The sequence below is a fragment of the Neodiprion pinetum genome, chromosome 3, assembly GCF_021155775.2.
Source record: "Neodiprion pinetum isolate iyNeoPine1 chromosome 3, iyNeoPine1.2, whole genome shotgun sequence".
Lineage (NCBI taxonomy): Eukaryota > Metazoa > Arthropoda > Insecta > Hymenoptera > Diprionidae > Neodiprion > Neodiprion pinetum.
In genome coordinates this window covers 43,118,864-43,135,143 of record NC_060234.1, presented here as the reverse complement: position 1 = coordinate 43,135,143, position 16,280 = coordinate 43,118,864, and the positions used below count along the sequence as shown (strand labels likewise).

Here is a 16,280-nt window from a genome sequence, read left to right as displayed (position 1 = left end):
CTTAAAATTCGTAACATGTATCGTTTTGTTATCTAAAAAAGCAAACCTTATCTAATAAAACTATTTTTCTTCCATTACTTACGCGATAGAAACAAAAATTCGACATCTATAACGCAGACTCAAAATTCGCGTTCACCCGTGTTATTATTATTGTACGACTGGCATGAATGGGTAAATTAATTATCTGTAGTGTGTATACACACACGCCGAGCATAGATTTACACCGAACGTGGTCAACGTACACGGTGATCACGGTGATACAGATCCTCTGCAAGTTTCGTCGAAGACCATCGACGCAGTTATGAAATCGCGCGTGTGTGCGTGTGTGCCGTAACGTAGCTATTTGCTCAGGACGGCGGCGTCGCGACGTCGAGGGGAAGTTACCACACAGCATTTACAGGAAGGGAACACTTAGGGGGCTTCGCGAGGTGGACGAGGAACGAAAGACGTGTCAAGGTACGTACCTTGCGCATTAATTCTCATATTCGTTAAAATCTAGAAGCTGCGGAGTCGCGTCGCGTTTGTTCTCGCGTGGAGCAGTCGAAGCTGGTAATTGGAACGAGAGGGGGGGAGGGACATAATCGAGGTCGCGGGGTTGGTTACGCAGGTTGTGTAATTCCGATCGTCGGACAAGAGCGCGGTGCGGATTTGCATAAATATCATCAATAATGCATACTGCGATATCGCTTCCTAGAATTCACGCCGCACGTCGTATCAGTTCGCTGACATGTCGTTGTGCTGTGTAAGGATTAATGGACTTCGACATATTGGTTTTTTTCAATTTTCAAACTATCGTTCCAACTTTTATTCTCTCACGATTCGTTACAATTTAATGTTATTATATGATATTTTGAATTACTTTCAATTATGTGTAAATATTTGCTAAGTCACTAATATTACCTCACTTAAATATCGCGACAAAATTTTTGCCCGAGATATTCCATACCATACCTCGATGTTATTACCTTTCAATCTTTCTGTACACATCGAACGCTACGCTTGTGTTTTTATTCTTGTCCTTTAGTCTTGACTCGTATACATACTCCCACCCCACATACACACACACACACACACATATTTATATATATATATATATGTGTCCTTATTTGGGGGTCTGTAAAATTTTAATAGAGACACCCCGCCACATCTGTTCCGAATAGTTAGAAAAAAATTTGTAAAATACGTAAGATACGGCAACTGGAACACGTGCATATAAGCTGCGAAAGTTTTAACTGTAAAATACCTAAAATTCATTTATCTCGTTTCGTATGACTGTGGCATAAATTAAGAGACCGATTCGAAACTTGGCAGATTTGTTGCATATAATGATAGCAACAAAGTCTGAAAATTTCTTTTAATTTTATAATATATCTCCTTTGGTAAATAATTAAAATAAATACAAATAAATTTTGATATTTTCATGGTTTTTTCCTATTATTATACGCAGCAAAGTTTCAAATCGGTCTCTTATAATTTATACCAAGTCATGCGTTATACGAAATGACTGGTTATAAAAACGATGTATTTTACAGTTAAAACTTTCGGAGCTTAGAGGAATGTGTTCCAGTTGAGGTAGAGGCTTGAAACTTTACACAGATTTTTTTTTTAATGATTCGGAACAGATCGCAAAGAAAATTGTACCTACCCTCAAATAAGGACCACCCTAATTATATGCATATATAGTGCTCGTGTAGTGAAACACTCAGTTACAAAGTTGCAACAAGTGCTGGTAGTATAACAGAGGCCAATCACTTTAAAGATTTTATGTAAAAAAAAAAGGGACTGAAAATCACTTGTAAAGTATCTTTGATTTGCTGACCTGATTGGCTCAAGCATCGGAGCCAATCAGTTTCAAACAAGATCTGTGCTGCCACAAAGGGATCCAGAAGACAGTGATTGAGCAATGCTGGTAGTCGAGAGTTGATCGCGATAAGCTAGTGCTATAATCTTCTCTGTGCTGGAGGACCTGCGCTCGAAACTATTAATTCGTATCAGTGTGTTTACTTATACAGTGATATTGCAAACCGATTCAATTAGCGAGGTATTACAGTCCGAAATTAAGTACGTATTCGTTATGAAAAAGTAAGAAAAAAAATTTTTTCCAAAACATTTACATCTCATATCCGTGAGTCCGTAAGGAGGAACAAAAAGAGAGAAAACAGAAAACAAACGAACAAAAAATAAGGTCATTAATAGCAATTATGAAGATTATTAACATATCAACTCTATTAATCTTTATATTTTTTAATCTTCGTTTTTTTTGCGTAATCGGCTTCGAGCGTAAGTTTTACGTAAATTGCATTAACGATCACGCTATAAAACAAACTAATTAATTTTTTTTTTTTCATTGGATTTACAGCAATGTAATTATGTTAGTCCATTGACGTTTATAAATAAAATTGTCACATCACGTCAGGTTTCACGGCGAAAAGCATTTACGGGATTTTATTTCAAATCACATAATTAAGCGACAGAAGACTTTATTTTTCGATAAAAAACTTATATTTTTCTTTAACGATTTGTCTTGATTTTCGATTACAATTTAAAAATATGCTTCACAACACTCCTCAAGCAACGGGGAAATTGGCCTTACTTTTCTTCATTTTTAGGAGTAAATTGACCAAAAAACACGACCAAATAAGACAAGAAAATTAACACAAATGCGCGGCATTTTGTAGATTTATAAGTATTCTAAATGTTTCCATGAATTTTGTACGCATCAGATATATTTTTATGACTACCCTCAAACAAGTGTTGCGAAGAGTTCACAAAGTAAAACTTGACCTTTCTATGTATTGAGCACGTATTAAGAGGTCGTATCTAAATATAATTTTGTTTTCATCTGTTTACTAGGTACATCTAATGTGAATAACTGTTCGAGATATTGGTATTTTTTTTTACTGTTGCACAGTGTTATTTATCCCGTAGAAATTATGATTGCTGGTAGTTCATTTTCGGGCATATAAATATTCAATGTAACAAATATCGATGAATTCGTTTTATAGTCTTGTTTAGATCAATTAATGTTTCTTATTTATCGACGGTTGTATTTATTATTGATTACAATGCATGCCGGAATCGTCATCATGGTACGTTTGATAATTTCATGTTATCGCGTTACCTTTTATTTATGATTGTATCCGGGGATCTGTGATCTCTAAGCTTTTTCTTGCATACAATTATTGTATTTCGTTATGCGCTGTGCAGCTGCTATAAAAGACTATAGAGAAATTTATAAAAATTCCTTTGACGTCACGTATTACATGAAAGAACATGTACTAGTTTTTTACACCCTTTTTATACGGACTCTTTAATGATTGCAGGTATAAAGTATAAATAATCACCTAAGAACGTTGCATTTTCGACACTGATTTATGATTGTCAGACTGGATTTTTAACTATTAACCTCGTGACTGTCCGGAATTTGTCGAAGGTTGACGAGACGCGCATGTTTCAAGGCTTTATTGGTTGAAGACGATTGTTTTGCCAATTTGCTAACTGGTTAATTACTATTATTTCACTTGTGCAGTTGTGAGATCTGGTTATACGGACGTTAAGAACAACGCCCGTTCGTTTTATCGTGTGCTCTTTCTGTGTATGCATAATAATATCCATGTATTTAGTAGACCTGATAACTTATAAACCGAGGCTTATAATTAACAACCTGTATTCATTCAACCTGATAATTTGTAATCGAGATCACATTTTTCACATATTCTGCATTGGGCAGCTCAAATGCGAGATAATTTGCACAAAAATAAATATTATTTCAAGTCATCGCCCGCTTTTGTTTACGTATTTAACTAAGCAATCATTGCGCGGAAATGTAATTACCAGCTCGTAATTAAACGTATAATTAATTCTCTCTCATCGCAGTTCTGCATATGTTTATCGAGTTATAGCACTTCTGAGAAAGTTAATACAAGAAAAAAAAAAAAAAAATCACTGACCGTGTGTCTTTGATGATACGAAATCAGTTAGTTTTATTTGACTTTGAGAAACTTTAACCGGCGCGAAGAAATGTCTCATCGCTTCCACAAAGCCGCGAATAGTTTCTTCTTTCTTATAAACGATCAAAGTTTTCTTGATTTTAATCCGTTGTTTCATACATTGGTGCCTGTAATGTAATTTTTTATTTTTTCTTTGCAACATTGAACAAAATCATGAGTAAAATTCTCTTGAATTTGATTAAATTATTCGTGACTTCACAGAAGTGATGAGCAATTAATAGTTTCGAAACAGTAATTAATACTTGACGAAAATTTAATTTTTTTTCTTACTTTAGGAAGAAAAAAATCACCTTTGGGGGGGTTGTGAATTTTTTCACAATTTTTGTTTATAATACTTCGAACCGAACTGAATATTTTGTTTGAATAAAATTTTACTTTCAGACCCCATGTTTTTCCGCTACATCCCCTGAAGAATGTCATTTTTCAAAAAATGGGATCAGAATGAAAATTAATGATTGATGGAAATGCCATTGCGTTAAAAAATTGAATGCATTATTTACAACTCTGTATTATTCACAAAGGCGATTGGGCTTCCATGCGTGCCTGCAAGTGTAAGTCCCGATTGCATATCTACACTGAAAGATGCGCTCCGTGAACGAAATGAGAAATGAAAAAGTCAGACAATTAAGCTATCAGAACCTGAGGTCATGTGCGTTGCTTCTCTGCAGTTCTCGCTCCGCCATCAAAGGTCAAATGCAACTATGCCTCGGTGCAAGGATTAACGAATGTGTTTTTAACGCATCCATTCATGCCTGACGCTGAAATCACGAGGCTAAAGAACTGCGGATCTTGCTTAAAGAGGAACGATTTGGGCGTTTGAGATTACGGGGGCGTTTACAGGAATTTCAAGAAATTTTTCTCTCATGCAGGAAGAGTTTCAAAAAATGTAGAGGTTTTAGGTATGCATTTCTTACATCTTTCATTGTTGGAGAAAATTTACCTCGTTAGATCCTCATTTCAGGAGGAAGAATGAAAAGTGAAGAAAAATACATTCAAAGCTTGAATATTCAAAGAGTTGCGGTATAAAGATTCGCACAAATTGAAGGTTTTCTACCCCCAAAAATGTTTTTGACTAACGACTCTTGATAAAAGTTTCCTCCAATTTGCCGTGAATTTCCATTTCCAATTTCATCTATCGTAATATTTTATATGAAAACAAATTATCGCCGATCGCGTTATTCCAAAATTTAAATGTGTTGTATAAGCTCGAAAATCTCTGCAAGACGTCGATGGAAATCTAATCGATGCATGAAATAACGGAAGGGAAATTAGGAAAGAGACTAAAATGTCTACAGCAAATTTGAGCTATAAGATCTGTCAACATTAATCAAAAAGCGGACGAGTCATTGTTAATCCTGCACCGAGAGAAAAAAGCCGCTGAATCGACTAAATGTGCTTTTATTTCGCCGCCCGTGAACGCACATTTAGTAGATTAAACGACTTTTATTTCTCGCAAACAGTGTGTGTTTAATTAACAACTGTAATTGGCTTGAAATATCTGTATGTACTCAATTAACTGATTAGTCTGAATTATACTTATTTAGATAGTACAGAAAAAAGATCACATGTGACAAATACAAGATGAAGGTTAAAATGTCATTGTGATGTTCTCGAGTTCTTTCCGATCTTATCATCCCGTTGAAGTTCGAAGAGCAAATTCGATTTCATACATTTTTTTTATGCAAATGATCCGTAGTGTAGCAAATTCATCATGGATCATCGGTTAATTTCAACCGATTGTTACGCGTGGAATTCTCATTTCAATTCCGAGGTAAACACCAGGTATGTTTGCAAAAAGTGAATATACTCTTCATAGTCAAAGGGGATGTTGTAACGAAACATTGGGGGAAAAAATTACTATTTTTGCAAGTGGTAATACAAGGAGGGTTCTGCGTACAGATCCCGATATCGACATATTACCGACATCCTTAGCCGTTTCACAACTCCGACACAAACCCCTTTTATCAGCCGAGGGTAACCTTACTCCGGTCGACTTTATCGATCGTCGGAAAAAGGGTTTGTGTCTGAGCTGTGAAGCGGCTAAGGATGTCGGTAAGATGTTGGTATCGGGATCTGCGCGCAGAACTCCCTTGTATGACTACATTTCGAATTTCGCAGTGACTTTGAAGCGGCTAAGTTTCGAAAATATGAATTACCATTTTGCCTTATTATAATTTACCGTATTTCAGATATTCTTAAAATTACAAGACGTCAATCATTACAATAACGTTACCAACTTCAGCCTCGTGATCTTCCGCCCGATACCCTTCGGTAATAATACTCGGATCAAACGCGACATATTTATTGGCAATATGCACTGCTGCAGTCATTTGGTGTTAAGTGTGAATAGGGCCTAAGGCTAGCCGTCACTTCAGGACGGTTAATTTAGAATTAGAATTGTCACTAAAAATACACGAGTAGAACCGGTACCAGTCCGTGAACCGAAACTTCTTTCATTCGTGAACCAATCCTGGATCACGTACGTGATCTTACAGTCTCCAGACATCATTAACTGCGCAACAGTCGCGCGTCTCTCAGAGGTTTCCGGCTCTCGCGGGGCATCTAATTTGCCTTTCTTCTCTTTGTTCCTCCCACGCTGTTCAAAATTCACGATTCTCTCTGTTGTTGAGAGCAATTCACCCGCCTGTCATTGTCAATTTCCTAGCCATTTCAAGTGCCAGTGCGCCGCTAAGGTCACATGCCACAGGTTCAGATAAACTTTTACGCGCGAATTTATTGGATCTGCTGTGGCTCTGTGATGGTCAACGGAGTTTGTTCGCGGTTGATTGAAGTCCGAGTGAATGCGTTTGGATAAATTAACCGTAGTGCAACTTTCGCTTGAAATTTATTGTGTATAAATTGAATTTCTGAACCGCTAATCTCCAGGACGTCGGTATAAATTGAGGTGACAATAATTCGTTTATCGACGATTCGTGACAAGGTAATTTTACGGGACAATTTACATTTGGATTATTCGATTGTAATTTTTTGGTGCTTGCTATTTCCTTGTTTATACCAAGCTAATTTCTTCAGTCAATCTTGAGTTCGTTTTTTGGCCGTTGTTGAAACGTCATTATTCCTTGAAAATTTCACACTCTGTGCATCGTTTCGAGGTAGAATTTCGGCGCCGTTTTACCGATTAGAATATTCGATTTCAGAGAATTTCGAGTTTGGAACTTGCAAGAGAAAGGTTGGAATTGAAACAGAAGATATTAACTTGCACAATTTTTATTGACTCTTCCTCTGACACTAAATCTTGCTAAAATACGGAATTTAGAATCGTTAATTTTCAAAGACAGTTGGCACTTGAAAAAAACTCACAATTGTAGCTTCACTTTATTTTATATTATTTTTCCGAGATAGACATAAACAAGGATATTTGCGTAACTTTTTGTTCAATATGAATTGTTGTACCTCATCTTATATACTTTTGAAAAAATGTTGCCGATATTTGATCCCGTTTTAAATCTAAAGCGACCGGAAGTAAGCCGATGATATTTTTCTGGAATATTTCCTACGCAATATTTCAATAGCTTCGTTCGTGTGAAAATGTCGGACATTTTGGTTTTCACCGTATCGTGATTTATGTCTTACCGTCTTGTAATTGTTGCCCTGGTTTAGCGGTACGTTTATTGATATGAGAGTCAGATGGGTTTACTGTCTCATATTTCAAGCCGGTATCTCTTTATAACGTTTTTATGAATTTTCACGAATCGGTACAAATACCCATAAGTAGCTGCAACCCGGATGTGCCGTTTATCTGGACAATAATTTATCTCCGATACGTAGAACGTATCGAAGAAATACTTGTGAACAAATATAGATGAAGTGAAATTTGTTGATACAATAATCGTAGCAACAACCAACCATACTTTTCACACTTTTACACGAAGATGGCGTCATTGCATCGCCGGATTTCTCAACTATTGATGTACACGTTGTGTATGTAATTTTCTGTTCAAATACTCTGCTCCGTTCACTTCATTTTTGCCGTTAACATTTTTTTTTCTGAATTTCAAATTGTACGAAGAGCCGAGACGTATGAGAGTCGATTCTCGCACCCCTTGCGCTACTTCGTACAACTAAGTTCTTAAATTTGACACTTATCGTCGGACATTTGACGTCAATTCGATGTTAAACATACAAACCTGGACTGAGCGACAATAATACCATTACGTTGAAAATATGAAACAATAAGAAGAAGAATTTTCGTCAAAATCTCGAAGTGACAATTTATCAGTCTAACGTCAACGAGTGTCGTCCGTGAATCTGAAAAAGATTAGCTAATTGTTGTGTCTGAATGTAGAGAATAATGCGAGATAATCTAACGCGACCTGCGAGAGTTTTGACGGGTTAAAGAGGGACTTGACTCGCTGGGAATAATTCTGGAAGATAAGTAAAAGTGCAGAGATATCCTCGATTCACTTTCCACGTAGGTAATAATGCAAACAATAGTTTTCCCAATAATTGGAATATTCTATTCGATACTGACCATAAAGTGTGATAACGAACAAATAGCGGTAAGCCTGTTCGTTTTCAATCCTAGCACCATATCGCGTAGTGTAATCTACATCCAATGGAATTACCAAACATCATGCAACGTCATTTTATTGCTGGTGCGGCGGTTTGCTGCGTTTTTAAACGATTAATGGTGTTTCATGATTATGACGAAACGTTCATCCCCAACTTCTTTCCATACCATTTCTTTCATCGCCGGGTTTCCTTTTCTTTATTTTCACCAGCGTCATGCCACCGTATCAGTTACTACTTCAGTCTTGTTTGCCTTGATAGGACGTGTGTTCTTTTTTCCACCGTACCTCACTCTTAGATTACTGTTTGTTGCGTGTGTGTGTGTGTGTGTTTTTTTTTTCTTTTTTTGTTTCATCGCGATGGTCATTGGGTATAGAATTATTCCGACGTTCGTTGCATGATTTATCGGTAGAATAACACAATTGAAAAATTTTCCGTTCTATTGCGCGTAAACGAAACGCAGGTAGATCTTCTTGTCGCGTAGATGAGGGATGATATCGGGTCAAATATTATTAACAAATTTTCAATTGTACGATGGTCGAAGACAGCCTTTATTCTCCTTAGTTTGGTCCCAATCAAGAGAGTGCCTTTCCTGAATTCGTTCATCATAGTTCGATTAATTTTTTACTCGGACATAGCTGAACATCTAGGTATATGTATCTTATTTATTTCGGGTTTTCGATGCATTAGCTGAAAATATATACGAGCAGGAAATTTATGAACTTGTTAAGGATATGCTGGCTATATGTACATTCTCAAACAAAAGTGAATCTAGTCGACAATATTGATGAACTTTATTATAAGATGAATATCGGAAAAAATTCAACCAGAATAAAGACGATAAGAATATTGAATTTGAGTAATAGTGATGTCCAAAAGTAATCAATAAAGATTTTAAACAAAACATTGTTTAACAACGTCAGCTGAAATGAATGCGTTGATATTCCTGAATGTATATAAATTTTTAGAGAATTTTCTCATTACTTTGAATTTTCCATTAAAACGTTTTTACGAAATCGTGCTCAAAATTCACGATAAGTAAAATTCTTTAAATATTCACATTTTTCAGAAAAATCATTTCCTAAAAATTTGTTAAACAATTTATTGATAGCTTTGGGCAATGTTATTATTGAAATTTAATTTTCTCATCGTCTTTATAGCGGTTGATTTTTTCTGATTTGATCTAATCACAAAGTATTCAATATTATCAAGAAGACTCAGATTTGGTTGAGAATGTGTAGCCAGTCAAACCCTTAACAGACATCGAGCATCGAGGCATTGCTGCTGGATTATTAATCGCATAAAGTAATTGCTGCGATTGTTTCAGTCCTCCTGTCCAAATGACTGAGACGATTGTCGTAAAAAACAATAAATTCTCCCAAAATTATGTAAGGAATGACGATTGGTCACAATAATTGGAACGCATTGTGATAAGCTTTGTCATTTACACGCGACTTCTTTTTCAATAAAGTAAGGACATTAAAAATTACCATGAAAATTCACGAGTATAAAACTGGTAACGTTATCACAGCAAAGCATTGGAAAGAAATTCACTTATTTCCAATTTTCAATACCCTTGCAGATAATTAGATTTCAAAATACGAGTGTGTCTTGTTCTATCACGATTTACCGAATCTCAACATTTTTAAAATCGCGAAATAATGGTTCTTCCTCAAAATGTTAAATTCTTGTCGTCGCGAGTTCGAAAAGATCGCGAAACGCAGATAAGATGTAATCCTTAATTATATGTATAATTTCGTATTTGTAAATATAATTGCGTACGCGAAAGGTGGATGTTTTTTTTTTTCTCTTTCTTTCTTTCAATACAGGTTCCGAAATAGCAACATTACCATTCTCAGATAACCCCGAAGACAAACTTATACGAACTTGCAGAGATCAATCGTGTCCCCTTGAATTTCTGTAATTGCGATATTTGCATTGGATTCGGGCTTTCGTGTATTTCTTATTTTCATAAATCATCCCCGCATATTTTTCGCGTTTATCATCGGTGCTGAATTCTTTACTTAGTCATAATTATCGCTTGATTTGATGTCGCGGTATCCAGTCCGATTGTGGGTAAACAAATCGTACCTCACTGCACGTTTTACTTTACATCATCTTTCGTGATATAAAAAAAAGTATTGCTTTCGGTCGAAAATGATTTTCATTAATTTCCTTTACAAACTCCTGTGATGATCTCTGAAACGGCGCGATGGAAAAATTTCAAACTTGGACGGCTTTACAACGAAATGATGGGCATGAAAAATTGCCAAGTCCCGTTCAATTTGAACTTCCGGTTCAATTGGAAATTCATCTATTTTTAATGTTCTACCGCCAAACCTTTACTTTTTCCTCATTAATTGCTTTTTACGAACAAAATATTCCAAAAATTTGTCGTAAATTTTTGTGTTTTTCAATTTTTCAACTCCCGTCAGTTTCAGATTTTTCGTCCAACCGTTTTCGAGATAATTCCGGAAGCTTGTCCGATAAACCGACAAACTTTTTCGTTTTCATGGCGATGAAAAGTATCGAAAAAAAAAAACAACTATTTTCCCGGCTACTTTCCTCTAGTGAGTAACAAGATTGTTTGAAATTTTGGAAAATCAAAGTGCTTGCAGTTGTGTTTGCACGGTAGTTATGAAAGGTTTTTGTAATTTACTCGCTTCAAGCTTATAATAAATTTCTTGTACTTGTTCGTCATTTTTCCAACTGGTATAATTATATACAAAATTTCAAATAATTCACCTCCAAGGTTCGAATCTCAGGAGACAAAATAGGTACGTAATCCACGTTTTCCTGAACTTGTGGATCGTTAAATATTGAGGATGTCCAACTTCATCGCGTTAAGACTCGTTCAAGTGTGAATTTTTTCTTTCAAAGATTTGAAAAAGGCAGGCACACGATGATCGAGTTGTCGGATACTCAGGGATACTTAATAAGTGTTTTCGGAGTACCACGAAAGATAACGTTCGCCTGTCTAGTCAGCCGCAGGACGGCATCCACTTATAAACAATAATTATTCATTAAGGAATTACACAACCAGATGCGGCAGTCGGACAGTGTACATGCATACACGAGTTCCGATAAACTGTAGCGATGGCATCGATTGATTGAGTCTAAAAAAAAATGTATCGAACACGAATCGATTAATCGATTATTTCGGGTTTTTTTTTTTTTTTGAAACGGTGCATTTGAAACCAAAATTTTGTAAATTTCATCACCTACGTACGTGGTCTTAATGGCGGAAAATTTTTTTTTTTTATAATTCACAGTTCGATTGAAAATATTTTTGTATTACAAGCAAAAATATTCATTTAACTTTCAATAATTATATCAAATAGGCACGCGGTAATCAAGACAACGATAACTAGATGTGAAATTTTGCTTTCTTCGACGTAACTAATAAAATACAAACTAGTTTTATTAGATGAAGTATGTTTTTTACATCAGCCCGCTGCTAACCGCTGCTTAAATACTATCCACCGAAAGAAACATCAAGACTTGTTTGTCAACCTAAAAAAGACATGCGCAAACTTTCAGACTAGCAAATGAAGATTTTTATTGTTATTCGAAGTATATAATCCAAATTTATTCATTTAAATACAAATCCGTACGTCAATCCCACAAATCGATACATCGTTCTGCGTCGTTAATGGGTGTAAAAACCGAAAACCGATTTTTTTGTTTTTTTTTTGTCGCCAATCCCGCAAAGCCAAGACGCCGAGGGCGGTGCGCATGATCCGGCGCTACGTCTGCCCGCCGAATATTGACCAACCGATAATCGCGTCTCAGGGGGAGTAATCAAAGCTCCGGCTTATCTGGTAGTGGGAGCAAAGCCAGCAGGGTCTCCGAGTCGGGAACTGAAACTGGATTCGACCCTGCGACGCGACACCGAGACGCACGCAAGCTGGGCCATCTCATCGGACACTCGCAGATGCCATCGAGCCGAAGGATTCGAAGGAAGTCGAGGACCCTGGGATTGCAGCCATGACGCCCTCCAGGAAGAGACCTCTCACCTTGGCGATATTCGGAACGCTTCTTCTCTCCCTTGGCGCTCTGCTCTGTTTCTTCTGGCCCGTCGTGTTTCTTCGACTTCTGAGCAAGGTATGCCCCCCCTTTTTCCATTTTTACCGTTTCGTAACTCAGGAATTACACGTACGATGAAGTAGAACGCCAATAAAAACGTACGTATAGGTATGTATTACACGACTTACAAACAATTGGGTAAAAACAATACATGTATGTAGTTTATCGAATTTTTTACCTGCTCCGGTCTTCCCTACTTTGTATTAAAGGTGTGGTACTGTAGCGATGATGATGCTTCAATGTCTATTTACTTGTGTAACGGTAGATGAAAAATTGAAAAGTTGGGTCTATTCGCAATGACGATCCAAGCAAGTGTCGCTTTCTTTGCTCTCGTCTTTTCACAATTGTTTTCACATTTTGGTTACATCTTGATCTTTCAATACGAATACCCGCTAGCGCGAATTAGATGCGAAGTATTTCGGACATGATGCGAGAAACGTTTCAATGCCGCTATTGATTTCATTGCGTTGAAAATATTGCTCACGTGAAAATTGGTTCTGAGCTTAGTCGTAAAAGGTTACGAAAATTCTTTGAGCTCGTTGGAGTTTCCCATTATAAAATGATCGATATGATTTCCAAATCTGCACGGTCAGCGTAAAATTTGCAAAAACTTTACGAAGTTTGTATGTTTAACAGTTATCGTATCTTTTGAAATATTGCGCATATTTCAAGAGAAGCATGCCTACCTCGACTTGAAGGAAACAAGTTTTCGGTACAAAAAATATGGTTAATTTCCAGGAGTCTAACGAATGCTGTTCAATTTAAAACTTCAACCAGTGATTAATTCTTATTGATCATGGAATTCCGATTCGATTCACAGCAATCATCGTGTTCCTGTATTCATAGATCCATACGTCGTGATTTTATGTTCGAATCGTTTCGCTGATGAGTATTAAAATTTAGGCACGGTCACTCTTTACGTAATATAAATAATATTACACGTTACGTGTTTCGAACGGAGATAAGATCAAGGACTGTTCATCGAAAGTAAAAATCTATGAAGCCTGACGCAAAATTTGCGCGTTGGAAATACCTGTATTTATATTGTCCGCATGGCTTATGCTTGTCGATATTAGTTTCTATTTTAATCGTTTGTTATCACCTATAACAGTGCCGGTATATCGTGCATATACATATATGCGACAAGATTACAATGCTGGCATGAAAAACTCATCGCATTTCTTATGTAACCCCTGTTTATCGAATTCCCTTTACCCCATCCATCCTGCTCTAAGCCTTTGCGGTGACGTAACTCTTTGCGAAATAAATTACGTCGTCCGCACGCTTGCACGTTTCACGTTTACGGCAGATTTGTCCGTCGAGTCTGTCGGCGAAAATCCATACGGTAGAATCCGTGCGACTCGTTGATTAAACGCGCTTCGAGAAATCTAATGCAATTAAATCTCCAATTAAACGCTGCCATAAGAGAAACGAAATTTGAATACATGCTCGTGTGAATGCTTATCAGTCAACGATTTGCTGTCTGCATTTTCTTGCTTGTTTTTAACTTTTCTTTTTTTTTTTTTTTTTTTCAAAGCTTTTCACGTTGCATTTTAAGAGCTGTTTGCAGGCACTTGACGAAAATCGTACGAATATCATTGTGAAAATTCTCGTTTTCCATCATTTTCAGGAGTTGTCATTGTCGCCGACCTCGACGAGCTTCGACGTCTGGAATAATTCAACGACGATACCCTTGCACTTGGAGATTTATTTCTTCAATTGGACGAATCCCGAGGAAATCAGGACTCCGGGGAAGAAGCCGAGCTTCGTTCAACTCGGGCCTTACACTTTCTTGTGAGTATCGCTTCAATTTCGTTTCGGGTACCGAATCTCTCAAGCTTTTGGCTCCGAATTCAAACAGATTTTAACACGTGAAACTTGTTTAAAATCGAATGATCGGCCATTCTGGTATTACGTCAGATTTGCGTCAATCGCGTGATTACACGTATATTACAAGTAGTTATTGGTATAATATATCAGTACGTCAAATATCATCAATTTTAAATAATATTCTTGCCTCCTGTGAAAAAGAAACAAATTCAATTCAAAGTCCTTATTGACTGTCTTTATAAAAAGAAATAAAGTATGAATAACTCGCAAACCGAGGAACCTGTTGATGCTAGACACGATACGGGTCCTGCACTTTTGCGTGATTGAAAATTTCTCCGGGTATAATTTCGATAACTTATACTATTGTCTGTTTTTTCTGATTTAAGAAAAAAAAACAAATACCATTACCTAACGAACGCGATTAACAAGTTAATTAGGTAAGAATGTCCGCCTGAAATAACATTTTTCAAACATCCACGGACGCTTATGCGTTACAATGAATATAATTCAGCGGATCTTACGTGTTTAGCGAATGTATCGCGATCCAGGCATCACGTGCAACTTACTGCGCAGTTGACACTGAAACTTGAACGACGCGAAAAAAATATTTGCGGCCAGTTCAGCGACTCTCGTGTGTCTATTTCGTAACCGACGACCGATATCGCGGCTATTTGTTCTTATGTTTTCGCCTGCGGTTTTGCATGAAAAAAGTGAGAATAAAACTAAGCGTCGTCGGAAGTTAGTCGATGATTGTATCGGTTACCGAGCTCCACGCAGTGTGCAAATAATAGGTTTCAATTTCGGAAAGATTTTGAACTCAGTTGGAACCAGCTTACCGAGCTTTTTTTAGGCGCCTTCTTAAGCTACGTCAAAAGCCGAAACTGTGCACGAGGTGCAGCCGAGAGGTGTGCTCTATGAGATCTGATACCTTCGAAGGTAATTTGAAACTGCTGCAACGCCGGTTAAACACCATCGCCATCGCGGTTTGAAATTCGATTATTATGTCGTACGTTGATCGTTTCTTTCGTGATAAATAATTCGATTGTTTCTCATCTCGTTGTCGGTTAACAATGAAATATAGATTGTGCGCTACTTTACACGTGACCGTTGAATTTTTTGCCTCTTTTGAAGTAGTTTTACCGCACAAAGTTATCACTGTTAATTACAAAATTTTTCGACGACGAGGATTACTCGTGGCTGATAGGTGAGCCTCTAGATAGACGGTAATTTGACGAATCGAATGATCGTTAAGACGACTAAACTGCAGCTATGTTCACATCGAATTACGTCTAGGCCAAAACGTCATCGAGGTAACTCTACCAGTTATCGACCTTTTTTGGTTGTATCCGTTTGATGCTTGGTCCTTGAATTACGAGAAAACAAATTTCTAGCGTCTAGCTCTTTAGCAATTTGTTTTAGTAATCGGGAAGTTCGCAATTTGTGCCGTTGATTTATAATTTCGGAAAAAAAGTAGGGTCAATAACTTGATATACTTACCTTATCTTCCACAGTACTCTTGACTGAATTTAGACATTCTTTCCAATAGCAAGAAAATCGTTCAAATTCGCACCTATAAGCAGGTATATCCGTGTCACCGTAAAATATCGGGGATTTTCTGGAAGTGCATAGGCCACCTTGCACCTTGACTCAACCTCATTGATACTGTTTTCCCTTGACTATTTTCTTGCATCAATACACGAGCTGAGAATTATATGTACGTTCCGCTTTCCTACAAATGATGGTAAAAAAAGTGACGGGTATTAGAAAAGGAAATTATTCCAATCACCTCGAAAATGAAAGATTGAGTTTCCACGAGATCTCGAC

At 36.9% G+C, this 16,280-nt stretch overlaps 1 protein-coding gene across 5 annotated transcripts in view; it reads left to right on the top strand.

Moving 5' to 3' along the window:
- The first annotated feature begins 371 nt into the window (after positions 1 to 371).
- Positions 372 to 16,280, top strand: part of LOC124215596 (protein croquemort) — a 26,142-nt gene continuing 10,233 nt past the window's right edge. The window contains exons 1-3 of one of the 5 annotated variants that reach the window (XM_046619175.2): positions 372 to 456; positions 12,333 to 12,644; positions 14,257 to 14,420. In XM_046619175.2, the coding sequence (XP_046475131.1) occupies positions 12,528 to 12,644; positions 14,257 to 14,420 (281 nt within the window). In that variant the 5' untranslated portion in view covers positions 372 to 456; positions 12,333 to 12,527. Of the gene's footprint in view, positions 457 to 1,928; positions 2,062 to 6,548; positions 6,952 to 12,332; positions 12,645 to 14,256; positions 14,421 to 16,280 lie in introns of those variants that run through there. The other 4 variants (XM_046619174.2, XM_046619177.2, XM_046619173.2 and 1 more) reach the window with 4 other exon arrangements.